Source organism: Neolamprologus brichardi, chromosome 7 (assembly GCF_056152115.1).
Source record: "Neolamprologus brichardi isolate AB-2024 chromosome 7, ASM5615211v1, whole genome shotgun sequence".
Taxonomy (NCBI): Eukaryota; Metazoa; Chordata; class Actinopteri; order Cichliformes; family Cichlidae; genus Neolamprologus; species Neolamprologus brichardi.
The window spans coordinates 59,008,091-59,021,358 of record NC_142110.1 but is presented as its reverse complement, the minus strand read 5'-3'; the positions used below and the strand labels follow the sequence as shown (position 1 = coordinate 59,021,358).

Sequence of the window (13,268 nt, the reverse complement as noted above, 5' to 3'; positions counted from 1 at the left end):
TTGCTAGTTTTGTATCTTACCTTAGCAGAATTTTTAAGCTGCAGCATGCTGGGGTCATCGTGAGGCTTGCCTGCAGCTGCCTTTGTGGCGCTGATGAGGTTTCCTAGGGCTTTGGCCACATCTTTCACTGCATTGATCAACACCACCTGTACTCAGCAGGGCACAGAGCTTAAATTGTTATCTGATACAGTGCTTAACAAATTATTTGATCACCACCCAATGTAAGGTTTATGCCCTAGCTGCCTTAAATTAACAGTATTGGTAATTACAATAATTATTTTTGTTTCCATAATGGTTCATCTACTAGGATGCACAAGCTCTTTAAAAACATTCCTTTTTCTCATTAAGAAGCCAAATTACAGCTATTTATTTGTATTCCTAAACAGCAAAATTAGTTTTAGTTGTTAAATGTTTGATTAACTTCTGACTTCTCAGAGAAGTCAGTACGCTGGCTCAAATTTGGCCATAAAAAAATTCACTTTACTATTTTCCTAATGAATAACAATACAATCCTTAGTTTTAAGCAAGTTTTTGACAGATTTCTAAAATACTTTTCTTGTTTTTATGGCAGGTGGTCTAATATATTTGCTAAGAACTGTACCTTTTCATAAGAAGCAAACATACATATTTGCCAGTATAGAAGCAGACAAAAATGCATCCATACCTGGGTCTCTGGGTCTTCGGAACCCAAGCTGGCTGCCCCCAGTTTTACCACATCTGCCAGTTTGGTAATGGTGGACACTGAGGACTGGGCCGCCTGGGCCAGCCTTTCCTGACTGGCCCCAGCACCAGCCACCAGCAACTTGGTGTCCTCCACCAGAGCCTTGGCTGTCTTTAGGATGCATTCCCTGTAAAAACAGCATAGCAAAGATGAACATTATATGACTTCGACTCAAAAATGACCTTATCTTTCTTTCTGGTACAGAAACCATCATTCCGGGGTTTACAAATTGAGAATTTTCACTAAACATGATTCCTTGAACAGGGCCCTAGTTCCTTCCACTACTACTTACTTACTCCAGGTGTAGTTTTTACTTTCTCAAAATAAGGCTAAGGTAATTTGCTGGTTTCTGAAGCCAGAATAAGATGTTTGCATGTTTAAAATGCATTGCTGATGTTCACAAAGCCTGATCATATCATGACACTAGACTGCAAATCAACTTGTCAAATCAACAAATCATCTGTAATATAGCCTACAGAGGGTCTCTAATTAGTACCTGTGGTCAGCAAAGGTTTCTGCATTTTCACGGTTCAAAGTTCCAGCAGTTGCAAACATAATGGTGGTGTCAAGGTCTGCAATAATTCCAGACACTGCACTGGCAGCAGTGATGCAGGCCTGGGTGCCACGGTTACCTGCCTGCAGAGATGCTAACACATGGGAGACCTGCAAGAAAATTAATAAGTCTTATAAGTTTTATAAATGGAAAGGTAAACTAAGAATAAAAACCACATGAAGGCTCAGAGTAGGAGAAAATGTCTAATTTTTTTCACTGCTGATCTAATAAAGACAAACTGACCAAAAAAGAATTCAAAAGACAAGTTATGTGTTAGCTTGTGTTCTGACCTTCTCAGAGACTTTCCGTGCGCTTTCAATCAGCTCTTTCTTAGTAAAGGTGTCATTAGGGCTGCACTGAAGAGCTCCAGCTTTTGTCACCAGACTTGTGCAGGTGAAACCCAACTCACCCACCTGCTTCTTAATATGAGAACCAATCTGGAAACAAAGACATGACAACATGAAAACTGTGGAAAGGACACTTTCCAAGTATAGACACTCCACACATTAGACACATTAGTTTGATTTACTTCATGATTCTCTGCAGTAACGGCTGCATATTTGGCTTCGTTCGCAAGATTTCCAAACTCATTGGTCAGCTCGTTAGCTAATCCTCCAAGGTCATCTGGGTTGGTGTTAGACTTGGTCACCTGAAGACAAATAAGAGGATGCTAGTTACCGAGTTTGTTCCACACATGTGTCAACATGAATTAAGTATTGATGCAAATTTACTAATATGAGTTTCATACGATCATTTAATGAGTGTGTCAATAATAAAGAAATCAAGAGGCTTTTGTGGAAATTATGTGTGTTTGCACATGGCTTTGTATGCGTTTTTGTCTTCATAATATCCTTATCACAATGAATGCTATTAAAGTGCAAGAAAAGAATGATAAGTAACAGAAATAATATTACGGTTGCAGAAAAAAGATACATTTTTCAATAACATACATCTATCTGGTAGAAGTCTGATTCTATTGGTGAAATGTGAGGTTGTCCCAAGGCTTGCATGTAAATCTACCCTACGCCTAGGGTGGTACTGTGTCTTTGTTACCTGTGTGCCTGACCTCTGTTTACAGCCTATGCGTTCCAGTTTTGTTGGTTCCATTTAGTTTTCCTGACTTGTGTCAGGATTTTTTAGTAGAGCCACCTGTGTTATCATTTTGAAACTCCTACATCACCTTGTTCTCTAGTTTTTTGCATTTACAGCGTGTCCACGCTGCTCACCCACCTACCCGGTGGTGTGATGACAATACCCCATCAGTCTTTTACAGCTGAGGAGTAAAAACTGGAGGAGTACCCAGCTTAGGTTCCGCCAAAATACTAATTACCAGATTTTAGAGCCTGAACCACTGAAAGGATGCAGTAATAGTAATGTTCAATCGATACTCTTGCTGTTTTTGCATATGACAGCCTTTGTGGTGTGATTTGTTTTATTCCATTCATAACTGTTTAGTGGCAATAACACGAAATCCCACAGCTGTCTCCTAATATGGTACTTTTCCATGCTCAATCCTCACTAAGAGGGAGCATGCTTTATTCATTTAGAATTTCTAACTGAACTCAACTTTTAAATGGAAAAATTAATGACTAACAACAAACCAAAAACTATCCCCCATGCATTATTATCATAATATTTTACCATCTCTTGCACAGTCACAGCGATGGCCTTGGCTGTCTTAACCATGGTAGTCTGGTAGTCCACAAAGGTGCCTTCAGGTTCTTGCACTGGTGTATCTTCCATTTTATTGATGGAATCATTGATGGAGTCCACCATACCACCTACTGCACCAGCTGCACTGGCTGCTTCAGACAGTGTGGCACCCAAGTCATCTACTGCTTCTTTCATCATCTGCACGGACTCCTCCAAGGCCTCGTGCATGTGGGCTGCCTAGATAAAGGAAGCACATTGGTGTGAGCAGTGCAAAAATGCTCAGTGTGTTCAGTGGTACTTAATCACATAGAGTACAATCAAGTACACATATCCAGAAGACATTATATTTCAACTTTCATTACCTTGGGATTGCCTCCAGCCTCCTTAGCAGTGTAGAGCATCTGCAGGGCCGACTCAGTCAGGGTTTTGGTTTGGTCTAAAACAGCCATCTGTTGTTGACTATTGAGAATCTTGGATGCTGTGCCAATGGCTCCCATGATCAGGGGCTCAAAGTAACTGGCCATCTGAGAGACCTGTTGAAATGTGTGGGCAACAAATAATTTTATTTAAGTACAAAACTGATTCCAAAATAAAAGGAACATGCCAGACTTCAGCCTGTAGCTGGACCATCACATCATCCAAATTGTGTTGCCTGTAAAAAGTTGCTGTCTTAAGGTTTACCTTGTGTCCCAACTGGGAGGCCTCAGATCGAGCAGCTACAGCCACGGGATCAATCAAGTTACTAATCTCATGGACTGAGGCAGCCATCTGCTCATGGAGAGTCTAAAACATACACATATTAACTGTCAGTCAAACTCAGATACTTTAAATTAGCCCCAAATTCAGCTTCATTTACTATGTCTACCAACAGACTTATTACACATCAGGTCAAGGAACAATGCATGCTGAACTACATTACATCACAGTGGCTTCCTGAACCGTTTGTCCCTCAAAACACTTTTGTGTTTCCTCACAATAACTTTTCACTTTCCTTGTTGTAAAATGGTCATTCTAACTAGCATGGACCAATGCACAGGCTGTTCAGGGGATTGGCACGAAGAAATATTCTGTGGGGGCTGTAACATCCATACCATGATTTTTCAGGGGTTTAGTAGGTGAAATTAGATACATATAGACACACACATATATATTCAACGTAGAATAAACAACAAACAATCGAGTGTAATGCTTTTATTTTGTATAGGATACAGCAATTCAATTTTCTTGCTGCATTCATACAGAGTCAGTGAAAAACTAATAGTGGAGTGTGCATGTTTACCTCCATTGAGATGTCCTCTCGTGGTGTTAGGTGCTGGCTTATGGCTGCCAGAGAGGCCTGATCAACTTCACGGATGCAGCCATTTAGTGCTTCAATAGCATCATCACATTCTCTCTGGCCAGGAGCTTTTTCTCTGCACACATGAGATGAAGGGTGTAATTACTACACACTCTTATAACCTGCTTGACTAAATCTAAGCAGAGAACCAATTCTTACTTTTATAGTTTTTTACATTTTGACTGCTTTTTTTTTCGTTTTCTTTTTAGATTATTTTAATTTTCATTCCAGGTCAGTGTTCCCTTCATCTTTTCCCTTTCATTTTTGGCCATAGTTTGCAACTATTTGACTGTATGTGTCTATGTTGGAGTGAATGCCTGCCGGTGTAGCTGATTATGTGTCTGTATGTTTGTGTGGCTTTTATTTGAACTGTGAAGCACTTTTTAACTCTGTGTTAAGTGCTATACAGTTATTATTATAATAATTATAATAAACTAAACAACCCCCCTTATATGTTATATATGTCATTCAAAAGTCTGATACAAAACTGTTCCAAAGTTTGGGTTAAATAACACATTACTCATAAAAATGATGCAAGACTTAATGGCCAATAATAATTTTGTGATCATTACAAAATAACACAAAATATTGTGTAAATCTATGCATTATTTATATTATGCATGGTCATTTACATAATATACTGTTACACTGTTTTCTAGGTGTGATGGTTGAGAGGGAGCCCAGACAGTAGTAGTAGTGGAAGAGGCCAGTGTGCAGAGCAGAGTCTACCTCATGTTGGTGATGAGTTTCTTGATGGAGTCAGACACAGTTCTGGAGTGTCCAGCAAGCACGGACCACTTGGGCGGGTCTTTGGGGTTGACAGCCAAAGAACGGGCAGTCTGGATCAGGCCAGTGGAGCTTTCCAGCATTGTCTTAGCTGCTGCCACAATGGGCTCCATAGCTGCAAGACCCTGAACCAAAGAATAACAAATAAGGATCTATCTGAGAATATGAAAATCTCCTGATGTTAGATTCTGTAACTTGTAATGATATGACAGGGCACATTAGTGTCGTAGCAATGCTGTAATGGCAGCTCTTGGAAATACCTCAGGGCTGATCTGAGCAGGAATGCTGGCGAATTCAGGATTGGAGGCAAAAGCAGTCAGGTTGTCCACAGCTTCTATTAGAGGGCCAGTGGCAGCTTTACACTTTTCTCTGTTCGCCTGGTTAAAGGCTCCATCCAAAGCCTATGCAGGGGACACAGACATGACTTCCATAAGGATTTTTCACCACTATTTAGTTCTAGAACACTAGCTGTTTACCTCCCAGAGAGGTGTAATGTAGCAAGGAAGAAGAGGTTTAAATAATACAGCTGTCAAAAGTGAGCTAATGAGCTCTTGTTTAATCCTTTTTTATGAGTTTTATTAGTTTTCTTTTATTATAGAAAACGTGAATTTGACTGTTCCATTTTTACACACTTTCAGATATATACTGGATTAAAGGCCAGAAGACATGTCTCAGTTAACATATGTTCGACAACCCTAATATGTCTGACAAGTTTGACAAGAACTAAAAGTAAAGACATTTCTTACATGTTTTTATTACTTTTCTTACATTTTTTGAAAATCCTATTCTTAAATGATAGTTAAATATAATTAACTGTAGTTCAGTTTGTAAATTAATACTTGTCACTACATCATAATTAACCTTTTTACTCAAGCTGTGGGTGTGTGTGTATGAATGACACTGATGTGTGTTTGAAATGGCTTTTATTACAAACCTTTATGGATTTGACCAAGTTGGCAGTGGTGTTGGCCACTTCTTTGGCTGACTGGACAAACTGCCTCTTGGCAATAGGGTTAGGAGTTTTAGAGGAGGCCAATCTGCAGGCATTACAGAGCGCAGAGGTGTGCTTGGCCACTATGGTTGCTGCGGAGAGCACCTGCATGGGGAGAGTAATGGTCATCACATTCAGACTCAATAATCAGTCAAAGAAATCCGATAAAACTGACAATTACTTGCAGTGAGGCAAGCATTTACCTGGGATTGAGTACAAGCTGGGTCCACCAGGTTCTGACAGGCCATCTGAATAGACTGATTAGCTCGTGCAAACTGAGCAGGGTCTACCAGGCCCTTCTGACCTGCTGTGCTGTTGGGGTCTGATACACCCAGTAAATAGGCAGCCTAGAGACATAAAATCACCTATAAGTTCATTGTATGAGATGATGATGAGATGAGATAGCCTTTATTTGTCAGTTGCAGGTCTTTTGCCCACAACCGAAATGACAGACCTTGCCGACCGTACATACAATACACAAACATCACATTGGGGAGACAGGTCAGGCTAGGTAGCGAAAAAAAAAAACATCAAAATGTGTAACACAGAAGGATAATACAGGAATGCACAGAAATCAACACACCATAGCACAATAAACACAGACGAGCAACATGGGAAAGTGTTCCGGTGTGTACATCTGATCTGGGACCGCTGCAATCTTCGACTGCGCCTCCATCTGACCCGATGTCCACATCAGAGGGGAGGTAAGTGTTGGAGGTGGCGTTGGATCCAGGGTAGGGAGGGTGATGCGTCACTATCAGTATATGTATGTGTGTGCGTGTCCATAGTTCAGCTGAGACAGTGTCCTTCGCCCTGCCAGGCTAAGTAAACAGTCTTCCAGCCAACCCAGGTGGCCTTGTAGGGAATGGGAAGGAACAGACTCAACACAGTCGTTATCAGGGAGTTTTTGTTCGGCTCCAGCCTTGAGCCCATAGGTGGCGCCGAAGGGGTAGCCGGATTATGATGGTAATTTTTCTTTTGCAACAACTCATGAGAATTTCAAGCTGTTCTTTAACACTCCGACACTGGTCTCTCAATCTACCGTTGGAGAACCGCGAGTTTCTCCATGATGTTATTAACCTTCGGTTCCGTGGTCTTGTCATTCTTTTGCTCAAAGAGCAGATTCTGAGACCTCACGACCGCAGTCAGCAGTATGTAAATACTTCTAGTGTGTAGCAAGCCAAAATAGACATGTTACCAGCATACTTTACTTGCCTCTGAGCTGCTGTCTTAAGGCAATAATACAGTAATCTACAGTATGGATTTTACCTGTGCAGCTGCTTCAGTGAGACCACAAAGAGCTCTGGAGCCAGTACTGACTGAGTCACCAAACTCTGGCAGGTTGGAGTTTTTGGCATTATGAGAAATACCAGCCATGGACTCACCGAGGACCTATTGACAAATAACAAGAGAATCAGAAATCAAAGAGTGGAGCATCACACATTTAATGATGATATTGAGTAAAGCAAAAGCACTGACAAAGCACTGACTGAACCATAACATTATAGTCTACATCAAAGCTTTGTACTTTGTTGCCGACGAAACAAATTGCTTAAATACTTAAATAGTTTAAGGTGTCGAAAAACAAGAAGAAATTAAAACTTGTATCACATGTTTGCTTTGGCTCATTATGTTGTTTATTTCATCTTATATCATTACCAAGAAATTTGCTTTTAGTTACTCTCTAACCGATGGAGCTCACAGCAAAAAACAAAACAAAAAACATGACACTTTCATAGGCATAATGTACATGTACATAATTTCCTTAGGGATTAATAAAGCATTCTGATTCTGATGACATTGTCTAAACTGATGCAATAAGACCAAGAATATGTGATCTGATAGAATCACGTCCTCTTTTTTTCTGTGGGAGAAACAGCCCGTAACAGTAATTGACTGTTTCCAGTCAATTACCATGTCCAAATTAGACAGGAACTCCCAATGTTGAAAATCCTAAAAAAATAGAACTAAAACCATAAAAGAAAGGCATTAAGGATGTGTAATCTACAGTACCTTGGAGTTCTCCATGACACTGTCAATGCAGTCAAAGTATGACAGCTCACTGATTGCTTCTGTCGGGTTCTCCAGCATCCCCTTCACTGACTGCACACAAACAGCATACATTCCTGACAAACTCACACTGTTAAACTGTACAACTCAGCTGAGTGTCACACAACCTCTATATGACTGAAATGTATTGATTGTTTATGGTTTTCTTTATTATTATTATTAAATATTTTTAGAGATTTTTATGATGCATCTGGGACATGGGAAGCTAAAGAAAAGATGAAAAAGAGAAACTGTTTGATGGTGGCTGTTACCTCAAGCTCTCTGAGAGCATTATCACACTCCTTCTGACCTGGAGCCTGCTGAGTGCACATGGTGATGAGCTGGTTAATAGTGTCTGTAACAGCCCTGCAAAGACAAATGATAAGACAGATAAGTGGTTAAAACCAAAGCTGCAGAAAATTGATTTTTTTTATTTTGGTCTGGGGATTTTTTTGTGGGGGGGGTTTACCGGGCAGCTGCTGCCAGCTGGTTCTTGAGGTTGGGGGAGCTAGGATCAGTGGAAAGAGCTTTAGCTGCTAAAAGCAGCTTGCTTGATGACATTGAGATTGTCTTCAGGTTAGACACCACCTGGGTCTGGTCCTCCTTAGACTAGAGGAAAGGAAGAAGTGTGAAGACACTAAAACTCTACGGCTTTTGCAGTTAATATTTTTTCACCTAAATCATGTGTCATGATGACCCAGCTTCTTGGAATATTAACCTGTGTCTGCTCTTTGTGTGGTACACCACAACGATACAAAGGGCAGTACATTTTTGACAATATAAAACTCATAAATACATGTTTAAAAAATTGGACCACAGTTTGCCTGGTGGTAACTCATTCAAACTGACCTGAGATGTTCCAGCCATGTCAACACCAGCCTCTAGGAAGTTGCTAAATTCCTGTCCAAATTTGCTAGTGGCCCTGGCCAGGTCCTGGGTAGTTCCTCTGGATGACTGGACCACTTCATTGGCTGATTGATTTAGACCAGCTGCAACCTCGTTGAGATGAGCTTGAACCTCCTGGAAGCTCTTTCCACTAGACGGGAACTATGTTGGGAAGAAAAAAATTCTAATACTGCAAGTAGCAATATTGAAAAGAATATTGGCTACAACTGGTTATAACTTTGGTTATAACTGTAAGCAACTAGGCCTGACTCATAAATTATGTTTTCATCCTCAAGCATCCACAATTAACTTGTCTCCAAAGACTGTCTTCCAGGGTTCCTGATATGTACAATTTTGGAGAAGAAAGACTAGTTTTGCTGTGCAACTGTGTTTCACAGGTAAAAAAAAAAAAAAAGAAGAGAAAAAAGAGAGATCAGGAAAATTATGAAAAACAGTAGGTGATAGAACTTGATTGAATAATAGAATAGCTTCAGGGTGAAATACTATTCACCTGAGATCTTTTTATCAGTAACTACAATCTACATTTATTAAAAACTGTTAATTTTGTACTAACAGAATCAGCCAGGAGAGACTTGCTAGCTTCGCCCACAGTGCGGATGGCATTGTCTACATCCCTCTGGCCAGGAAGGCAATTCACACATCTGTTCAAGGCCTGGGAAACCGCCTTAGCCACCTTCACACAGAAACACATGCACATGATGATTGTCATTATTATATGAAAGACATATAAACATTCAGAAATAAACTACTGTAGGTACCAAACAAAAGCATTTGTAATCTCTCAGTCTGGCTCTAACCTGGGCCAATCTCTGCTGACTCTCTGCATCTCCTGGTTTAGCAATGGCCCTCTTGGTCTCTTCAATAAGGTTGGATGACTTGTCCATGACATCCCCAGCACAGTCCAGTATGGCACTACGTGCTGCTGAGTCATCTGTGGTAGCAGCAACTCCTCTGGCAGCCGAAGCTAGTGACTTTAGAGCCTGAGCGACATCTCTGGCTGCCATACCTGGATCCAACAGGACAGAGGAGAGAAACTTTGGTGCGTAGAAAGACATAATACAAAATTTACAGTCTTATTTTGAATTCAAAATCCTGCTCCTCACATTATTCAAGTCTTGAATAATCAGGCCCCATCTTATCTTAATATCCTTATAGCACTTCGCTCTCGCACTGCAGGCATACTTGTTGTTCCTGGAGTATTTAAAAGTAGAATGGGAGGGAGAGCCTTCAGTTTTCAGGCCCCTCTTCTGTGGAACCAGCTTCCAGTTTGGATTCGGGAGACAGACACTATCTCTACTTTTAAGATTAGGCTTAAAACTTTCCTTTTTGCTAAAGCATATAGTTAGGGCTGGATTAGTTGAGCCTGAATCCTCCTTTAGTTATGCTGCAACAGGTGTAGGCTGCTGGGAGATTCCCACGATGCATTGACTATTTCTTCTTCAGTCACCTTTCTCACTCACTATGTGTTAATAGACCTCTCTGTATTGAATCATATCTGTTATTAATCTCTGTCTCTCTTCCACAGCATGTCTTTTATCCTGTCTTCCTTCTCTCACCCAAACCGGTCGCAGCAGATGGCCGCCCCTCCCTGAGCCTGGCTCTGTTGGAGGTTTCTTCCTTTTAAAGGAGAGTTTTTCCTTCCCACTGTTGCCAAAGTGCTTGCTCATAGTATGTGTTATTGTAGGGTCTACCATACAATATAAAGTGGCTTGAGGTGACTGCTGTTGTGATTTGGTTTCCCAGAACAGTTGAAGCTGTTATAGCGGCAAAGCATGGGATGACACCAAACTAAAGCCTATGCCCTAAGAATGGTATATCACTCAACACCAAATCACAACAAAAGATGCCACATGTGCTTTATACTGTAAGGCAGCGGTCCCCAACCTTTTTTGCGCCACGGACCGGTTTATGCCCGACAATATTTTCACGGACCGGCTTTTAAGGTGTCGCGGATAAATTCAACAAAATAAAACTAGTACTGGTACCGAAAGAAAAGAAGATTTATTCATAACACACGTGAAAATATAAAAAGGATAACAAAATAACGCTGAAAACCGATAAAAACCCTGAAATCTATACATTTCACACCTGAGCCTCAACTCTCACGGCCTGGTACCAAACGACTCACGGACCGGTACCGGGATTGGGGACCGCTGCTGTAAGGTAAAGGCCCTACTATAAACATTTGACTGGGATCAGAAACAACCCCATTTTTAAAGTGACAGACTCGTATTGCCGTTTCATCCTGTCACATCTCATTGCAAGTAAAGCTTTATTATACTATTTTTCCTCTTGAACAAAAAATATACTTAATAGCTGACATTATGGTATGTTTCTATCATTCTGGTTATGTTAAACTCACCAGTGTAGTTCTCATTTCCCTGGGTGGCTTCACTCAGCAGCTGGGCTATGGCTGAGCTCACAGCCTTGGTGCTGTTACCCAGATCCTGGGAGCATTTCTCAAGCTGAACAACACAGCAAAAGACATGGAAAGAAACATTATCAACCATTCCTACCTTTTGAAAATAACTCACCAATTATTATTATTAAAAATTTTTATGTTTATGCTTCGTTCATGGTGTTGTCCAGTGAACCAAAGCTATTTCAGTGTGCCTTACCGTCTCTCCTGGTAGTGGTTTAAGTTTGCCTTCTTCTGCTGATGCCTTGGCCTCTTGGATCTCCTTTTCCAAATCTCTCACCGTTGACAGAGCATTGTCTATTTCCAGTGGTCCACAAGCTTCCTGAGCCTAAGATACACAAAAATATCTGTGATTAGTTAAATAAAACATAGTTATATCTTGCGTGAATTAGATATCAGTCAAAAAAATCAGAAAAAATGTCTACACCATAATTGCTTCACTTGATTCATTGACCAAAAAATAGGTCATCTGTTAGAAATCTGGAAATTCATGTATTTCTTAATCTAAAACAGTATAAAAAAATCTAGAGAATTAGATCATTCCTGTATGATATCATTTCACAAAAGTTCAAACATGCATGAGTGTTTCTTAGCTCTTTCACTCACTTTGCTGACTCCAGCTAGCACAGTACAATGAACGCTGAAATCTTTCTCAGGATCAAACTGATGAATATATATAATTAGTACTACCTTTTGTGAGGCAGTGCGGAGCTCTGCCAAGGCACTGGCCAGGTTTTTAGCACACTGGCTGAGCTGCATAGCTGAAGCCTGGTCACTGATGGTGGGAACAGCAGCTTTGGAGGCTGTAACCATCTTAGCACCAGGCTGGTAGAGGGAAGAGAGACATGTTGAATTGGTTTTGATTTAAAGCAATTCATTCTAAAAAAGAAATGGACTATAAAGTGTTTGCTTTTCCTAAAACTTTTGCTAGAGGTGCGTTTACATCTCCTCATTCTTATCTCTAGTTAATAACGGTGTAAATAAACATATAAACAATAAAAAAAAACTCAATGAAAATATAGACAGTGCCAAGCTATATTGTTTTCAGATTTCTGACTATTCTTTTTCATCTCCCCCTAACCTACTGAGACCCAGCCTATTAATTTATGTCCTCTATAATGGAAATTTGTTTTTGGTCTATATCTTTTGACTTATTTGAGCTACCCTACTAAGTTACTACTAAATGTGTTCAATAGACAACATCTTGACTTTCCAATGATATCTCATGTGTTTGGGTGGTCTCCTTTAGTTCCAAAGAGGCAAGAAATAACAAAAAAGGTTAAACTGAAAGATGCAACCAGGTTACATGCATGGCATAAGTTATCAGTGATTTAGCTACCTAAAAAAGACACAGTTGTGACACAGAAAATTCCCAGGTTGAAGTAAAATCATCAGAAAAGATTTCTAACCCAGTGACAGACAACAGTGTTACTCTGTCTGTGTTTTAAGATTTGTTGCTCAAAACAATGAGGCCACAATCTGTTTGTGGCTGTTTATTATGACTGTAACACAGTTACATAGCTATACTCTTCTGTTGTTGTGTTAGTCTGCTGTCACTCAGTGAAGTTGGTGGTGTGACAGTCACCTGCAGGAAGTTCTGGCTGGCACTAATGAGAGCCAGCTGTGCACTTGGGCTGTCAGGCTGAGACTGGCTGCCTCTGACTCCCTGAACCAGCTGAGGGATCTGCTCTGCGACAGCCTGGAGACACACACACAATACAGTTTTTAAAAACATCTTAACACAACAAGCATAACTTTGCTAAGGTGGACAGTCTCATTCAGATCCTTCAGTTTGAAGGGTTTAGAAACCTCTGTACACTCCAGGGTGGCTGTAGCTCAGGAGGTAGAGCAGGT

At 40.5% G+C, this 13,268-nt stretch overlaps 1 protein-coding gene across 2 annotated transcripts in view; it reads right to left on the bottom strand.

Annotated features, from left to right (window-relative positions):
* tln1 (talin 1) overlaps positions 1-13,268 on the bottom strand; it is a 60,655-nt gene that overhangs the window by 11,965 nt on the left and 35,422 nt on the right. For both annotated transcript variants that reach the window (XM_006797313.3, XM_006797314.3), the window contains exons 24-47: positions 13,000-13,113; positions 12,105-12,239; positions 11,614-11,742; positions 11,358-11,460; positions 9,793-10,001; positions 9,549-9,668; positions 8,939-9,136; positions 8,559-8,698; positions 8,362-8,455; positions 8,054-8,143; positions 7,310-7,432; positions 6,244-6,387; positions 5,984-6,145; positions 5,310-5,450; positions 4,993-5,174; positions 4,207-4,339; positions 3,609-3,710; positions 3,290-3,460; positions 2,916-3,164; positions 1,804-1,923; positions 1,565-1,711; positions 1,218-1,384; positions 665-848; positions 21-146 (exon numbers count right to left, since the gene is read on the bottom strand). In XM_006797313.3, the coding sequence (XP_006797376.1) occupies positions 21-146; positions 665-848; positions 1,218-1,384; positions 1,565-1,711; positions 1,804-1,923; positions 2,916-3,164; positions 3,290-3,460; positions 3,609-3,710; positions 4,207-4,339; positions 4,993-5,174; positions 5,310-5,450; positions 5,984-6,145; positions 6,244-6,387; positions 7,310-7,432; positions 8,054-8,143; positions 8,362-8,455; positions 8,559-8,698; positions 8,939-9,136; positions 9,549-9,668; positions 9,793-10,001; positions 11,358-11,460; positions 11,614-11,742; positions 12,105-12,239; positions 13,000-13,113 (3,483 nt within the window). The remainder of the gene's footprint in view (positions 1-20; positions 147-664; positions 849-1,217; positions 1,385-1,564; positions 1,712-1,803; positions 1,924-2,915; positions 3,165-3,289; positions 3,461-3,608; positions 3,711-4,206; positions 4,340-4,992; positions 5,175-5,309; positions 5,451-5,983; positions 6,146-6,243; positions 6,388-7,309; positions 7,433-8,053; positions 8,144-8,361; positions 8,456-8,558; positions 8,699-8,938; positions 9,137-9,548; positions 9,669-9,792; positions 10,002-11,357; positions 11,461-11,613; positions 11,743-12,104; positions 12,240-12,999; positions 13,114-13,268) is intronic.